General features: G+C 30.6%; 1 protein-coding gene across 1 annotated transcript; it reads right to left on the bottom strand.

The window, feature by feature from the left end:
- Positions 1-6: 6 nt before the first annotated feature.
- LOC105120066 (DNA (cytosine-5)-methyltransferase-like) lies at positions 7-2,583 on the bottom strand. The gene is made up of 6 exons (XM_011018251.1): positions 2,415-2,583; positions 2,210-2,320; positions 1,672-1,765; positions 1,452-1,570; positions 1,242-1,364; positions 7-422 (listed from the first exon to the last, which is right to left on the bottom strand). Exons 1-6 carry the CDS (start codon positions 2,496-2,498, stop codon positions 18-20), a joined length of 936 nt encoding a protein of 311 aa, XP_011016553.1. The 5' UTR covers positions 2,499-2,583; the 3' UTR covers positions 7-17.
- Positions 2,584-6,131: the final 3,548 nt, after the last annotated feature.

The following is a 6,131-nucleotide window of genomic DNA, read 5'->3' as shown; positions in this document are numbered from 1 at the left end:
CTCTTTTAGGAATACTTTCAGATAACGAAGAGGATAGATGGGGTAAATTTGAAGTGCAGAAAATACAAAGAAGCAAAAATAACAAGGATACCCATTGCACTTTCCCACCTCTCAATCAAGCTTAATGGAACAATATACTGGGACATTGTATTAAGATTTCTTTCATCAATGTTCTCCAAAGCTCCAGAACAATCCGCTGAAACATCAGTTCCAGTTGCTCCTGTTACTTGGTTGCTGGAGCTCTTGAACTCAAGAAACCTCTCAACTGGCTCACAAGAATGGATCAAAGTATCCCAGTTCGCGGGTGGTTGGTCCCATCCATCCATTACATTATTTTCATTATGCTCGAACAATGGGCTGGGAGACCAAAGCAATTTGTTATTGCAGACTTCGTGTTGAAATGATAAAGGCTTTCTTTTTGCCTGTGCAGTTAATGAATACAAGTGGCAGTTATGGATATTATTAGTACAAATGGACTTCATCTAAGAACTTAATTTGTAAAAATACTACAGGAGGCATTCAAATATGACATATTTCAACCATATTTATTTCTCACCACTCCAGTCGATTTTGCTATAAAAAGCCACAAAGCTCATATAGGACTATTTATTTACTTGTTTTAGTAACAGGATGTTAATGCCAAAAAATTTGTTTTAGTAAAACATTAAATCTGATAACGAATCAGATGCATGATGAAAATAACTATCATACTTTGCATTACCAAACATATTATAAGGATGCTAGATGGTAAAACAGATACAAAATTTTACATGAAAACCTAGCATAGACGTTTCAAGATTCAACATGTTTTTTTTCTATTTATGATCTTACACATTATAAGGATGCTAGATGGTAAAACAGATATAAAATTTTACATGAAAACCTAGCACACGAATATTGATTTTCAAGATCTCAAGCAAGTTGTCCTCCTAGATTCAATCTCAACTTCTAGTTCAAGAATAGCAGTCGTTTATTACATTCTTTAACATGTATCATGGGACAACAGAAAAATGATATATTGAAGCAGGAATCTATAAAGATCCAAGTAAAATAGCAGCTTGTATGCTTCCATGGGTATGATTTTACCATTTATGATCTATCTTATGCAAATTTTGGTTTTCAAGATCTCAAAAAGGCTGTCCTAGATTCAATCTCAGACCCAACTGAAGCAGAAATCTATAAAAATCCAAGTAAAATAATAGTTTGTATGTGTCCATGAGTAGCAATAGGGAGGAGCTTACCAAGCAAAAATAACGTGGCCTGGAATAAGGCACACCAAACTGCAGTGGGCTCAATATAAACTCTTGTGTAGTATATTCAGAACTTGCTAATATCTCTATCATTTTTGCATGTGTATCTGAAGTCTGCCATGAAAAGGCAAATGACACAAAGAATAAGTAAAAGTTTTACAATGTGAATCACCAGCTAAATCAAACTAGTCAGGAACAAACCTCAAATCCAACAACATTTTCCACAAACAACATATTTGGAGGTTGCTTAGTGTGAGGAATAAGTTCAAGAATCTTGAGAAAAGAAAATGCTCGAGCATCACCGGATTGCTTTTGAAGACCTAATCAATATGTTAACCTAATTCATTTCCTCCAATCCACAAAACAATCCACGGAGAGAAAACACATGCGTGCGAGCACACAAACAAGTGGTAGTTCTGACCTTGTCGAGTGTAGGGTTGACAAGGTGGTGAGAGCAGCCACGTGTGTGCCCCATAGTTGTCAAGATCAGCAGCCGTCAGAGTCTCAATATTACCCTATAGTTCCCAAAATATATAAGAAGACAGAATGCAAAGGAGAACTTTACAAAATTCTAGGCTCAAAACACAAAGACTATATCGTTAAAACTCACTGCAGCTTAAATGCCAATTGCCAAACAACCACACACATACACAAACAGTAAACCAATCTCCAAGACTCCAACTTTGGGGAACTCAAGGCCCATATTGAAACAATAGGAAATGGACAGAAACCCTTTTTAGAGCTTCTCATGTGATAAAGCATCACGGCAACTCAGAATAACAAGATCAAGAGTCTTGTTTCAGGAGCTTAACGCCCGCATATCAATTATTAGCAGAATGGGCAAATGATAAAATCCATTTTTAGAGCTTCTCGATCAACAAATCACTACAAAAACTAAGATGCCAACGCATTCAGAATTCAACAGCAACACTACAGAATAAAGAACTCGAAGCTCAAACCTGATAAGGACGGTGGCCAAAATTGTGTTCATAAACATCATTAGCTTTGTCATTTATGTCAAAAGCTTCCACTACTTTTGCATTGACACCAGCCTTCATAAGTGAATATCTCTAACAAAACACAAAAAAAAAAAACCATTACTTAGTGATGCAAGCATGTGTAAGTAGATATGAGGGCGGGTGTTGACGGCGTTGGGTTAATTACCATGCCACCAATACCACTGTAGAATTCCAGGACTCGCCATGGCTCTTCTTCTTGTTTGGGTAGAAGACCCTTCTTCTCCCCCATTGATTCTTTCTTTCTTTCTACGCTTCAAGTTGACGTTTTAAGTTAGAAATCCAGATTGGGTTTTGGGGTTTTAAGGAGGCTGGATAGTGCATTTTGCTAGAGTTTCAAGACTCGCCGTTTTGGACAAGTCCACTAGCATGATGCCCTTTTTTTTTTTCCTTGTTTTTCTTTCCTTTGTTGATGTTTGAACCGGAGCTCTTAAACCTAGCCCGCGGAGCAGCGAGCGGGCTAATATAAATGGATTAATCTCAGTCAATTAAAATATTATTATTTTAATATTTAAAAATAAATAGATAAATATTATATATATATAAATTAAATTAGTATTTAACCGGTCCTCACTAATTCATCTTGTTATTTTAGTTAGACTAGGTTAATTTTTACTATAATATTTATAATTTTAATTCAATCCGGTATCTCAAATCGACCCACAGGAGGGGATAGAGTTTAATAACAGCCCAGTTAAATCATATATATAAATTAATAGCTTAATTGGTAACATAAAAAAAATTAAATATAATCTATATAAATAAATGAACCTAAATCAACTATACTACGTATGTTAGGTGGAGAGTCGATTGTTTTTATTTGAAATTAATAAAAATTATATTTTAAAATTTCATCTTATAACATAAATTTTTGGGTTGAAATGGTTATTTGACATGATATTAGAATTTTAATAACCAAGTGGTTTTAAATTTGAATCTTATCATTTCTATTTATTTGATAAAAATTAAGTACAATGTAATATAAATCTATGCAAGTTTTAAAACTAAAAGACTTTTACTTGAAGGAATATGTTAGATAATAATATAAATTATATCCTGAAACCTCATTTAATAACTTAAACTTTTGAGTTGAGATGATTTTTTAAGAGTTTCGAATATAAGGTGTAATAATAGTTGTAATTTAAAGTGTTTTTTATTTAAAAATACAATTAAAATAATTTTTTTTTATTTTTAAAAAAAATATTTTTGATACCAAAATATTAAAATAATTAAAAAAACATTTTTTAAAGAAAACCAGGTTCTAACCGCTGTCCTAAACACAATGGTTTACGTTTAGAATCCAAGCAGCCAGTATCGTTTATTTGTTATGCCTGCGTATTGGTGTAGTTCCAGGCATGATCACTGGTTTAGTACATCACTCCATTTGCTGTTAAGTTCCGTGTAATAAATTTGCAATGTTAAGTACTTGTTTGGATACATAGTGGAGGGTTTTTTTAAAAGATATATTTTAAGTTTTTTAATTTAATTTTAACATTAAGCATTGAAGCCATGAAAAAAAAAAAAAAAACCTAGAAAATTATCAACGCGGATCAAAAGGCAAACACTTGCATGGTGTTAAATGTGTTTGGAGTCCCATGTCTGATGCAGGTGTACCTGCAAACGCAACGTGTATTGCGATGGATGGTGGCATTAATAATCTTGCAGCAAATACATTAACTGGAGCTAAAATGTAAGGATTTTCACCGTAACCTCTTCAGTTGAGTTATTCTTCCCTGTAATGGTGATTTTACAGTTTTGTCTTTCCGTTCAAGAAAAACTCAGCATTGACTACGAAGAGCATTTGAGTATTTTCACAGGGTTGTTTAGTTAATTGGCTTCGAAGGGTTACATTCACTATAATTTTTCGTTATTATTGAGGGGTAATTTGATATGTAATTGGATATTAAAATAATAATAAAAAAAAAGTGAAACAACTAGAATAATTTTAAAAATAAAATTTTTAAAACTGGTGTCAATATGCTTTTTCATTTTCTCACAGTGGTTTTTTTATTATTATCATATCAAACATAAAGACAATTTGTTATTTAATCATTCATATAAAAAGGTTGGGGAATATGTGTCGCATTCTCTAGCACATAAAAGGCATCCCCCCACGTGAAAAATATTCTTCCTATATGTTTTTAGAAGTGTCGTAATGTTTTCCTCACGGTGATGCGGCTCATGCTGAAGATGATAGTTTGGTCTGTAGCCGATAAGTGTTTTTTTATTTCTTTTTTCTTTCTTGGAAATTACAATTTTACCCCTTTTATCAACAGTGTTTCAACTCTAGTTTTTATTTTTTCAATTTCTAATTTCTAATTTTTGTTTTTAATTTTTTTAATTTTTAATTTTATTGTTCAATTTTAATTTATCATGTATTATTTTTATCAATTTAATCATCATTATTTTAATTATTCTTTTAAAGTTTTGTTACATTGATTTTTCTTTTAAATGTCAGTTTTTAATAAGAAAATTCTTTTATTTTTTTCAATTTTGAACATTGCTGTTTTAATTGTTTTATTGTTATAACATTTAATTGATTTTTTTAATCTTATCCTTCAATGAAAAAATAAAATTTATTTTGTATTTAATTTATGATATTTATTCTTTTAATTATTATTTTTTAAATTATTTTGTGTAGTTGATATTTTTTTAGATCAATCATTTGAAAATTAATTGGTTCAGAATTAAATTTTGTATTTTTTATAGAAAATATACCTTTAATATAATATCCCGGATTATATATTTGAAAAGTTAAAGCATATTAACATTTTCTTTTTGTTTTTTTTTTAGCTTTGCGATTTAATAAACTAAAAATTAAACTACATTATCCACCATATCCTACAAAAAGTATCATGTTCCAAGTTATCATTATCAATTTATTTTCAAGGTCTATTTATTGTCATTATTTATTTTTTTATCACCTGATTGAAATAAAATCAATTTATTTAACCCATTCTAATTTATAACCCGAGTTATGTATATTTTTAAAAAAAAAAAACATGTTCACACTACCTTGAATATTATTTTCAATGTAAAAATAAATAAATAAATAGAGCTAGTAGTGTCGTGTGGTACATGCAACTAATTAAATCCCCGAGGGTTTAATTAAAAAAATAATTTATATACAATGAAGTCTTGTCAAGTTAATAGAATGTGACAATGAAATACAGAGAAAAGTTGTTGATACACACAAGTTAGGTATAAAAAATATCATTGTTTATTTTTATGATTAATAAGTCTTTTTTTAAATTTTTTATGTTTTTTAAATTAATATTTTTTGATATATTTAAATTATTTTAATGCGCTGAATCAAAAATAATTTTTTTAAAATAAAATAATTTTTTTAATATAATTTTAAATAAAAATATTTTAAAAAACCACCATAAACATTAAAAAAACCTTTTATGGATCATGGGCTTTTATAACTTATAATGGACTTGATTGCTCTTCTGCCGTACCTGCAATTGCCTGGGCTGGCCCAGGAAAGCAAGGCCTTTTTTGCTCGAGGCCTTTTTAAAAAAATACAGTACGAGGCTACTAGCAGATATTCTAAGGGCAAAAAGAAGAAAAAGAAAAAAACACGAGAAGCTTCAAAAGAAAACTTCTTCAACTTCCTGGGTCCTTCTTCGCGGAATCGGAATATATTTTTTTTGTGTAATAATTACGCACAATTACCTTAACTCTGTGGTTAAAACCTATATATATTAAAAGAGAGAGAGAGAGACATCACCCGCTTGGTCGGGGACAAATCCGTCATTTTAAAAAGCAAGCGCCATTTAAGACACGAAACACAATAAACCCCGAGGGTAACACTGTAATTTAGCAAGTAATTAGAAGGAGCTAGGCTCTCCTTGTTTAGAAG

The sequence above is a fragment of the Populus euphratica genome, unplaced genomic scaffold (assembly GCF_000495115.2).
Source record: "Populus euphratica unplaced genomic scaffold, PopEup_1.0 scaffold4602.1, whole genome shotgun sequence".
Lineage (NCBI taxonomy): Eukaryota > Viridiplantae > Streptophyta > Magnoliopsida > Malpighiales > Salicaceae > Populus > Populus euphratica.
This window is presented reverse-complemented; position numbering and strand designations above follow the sequence as displayed.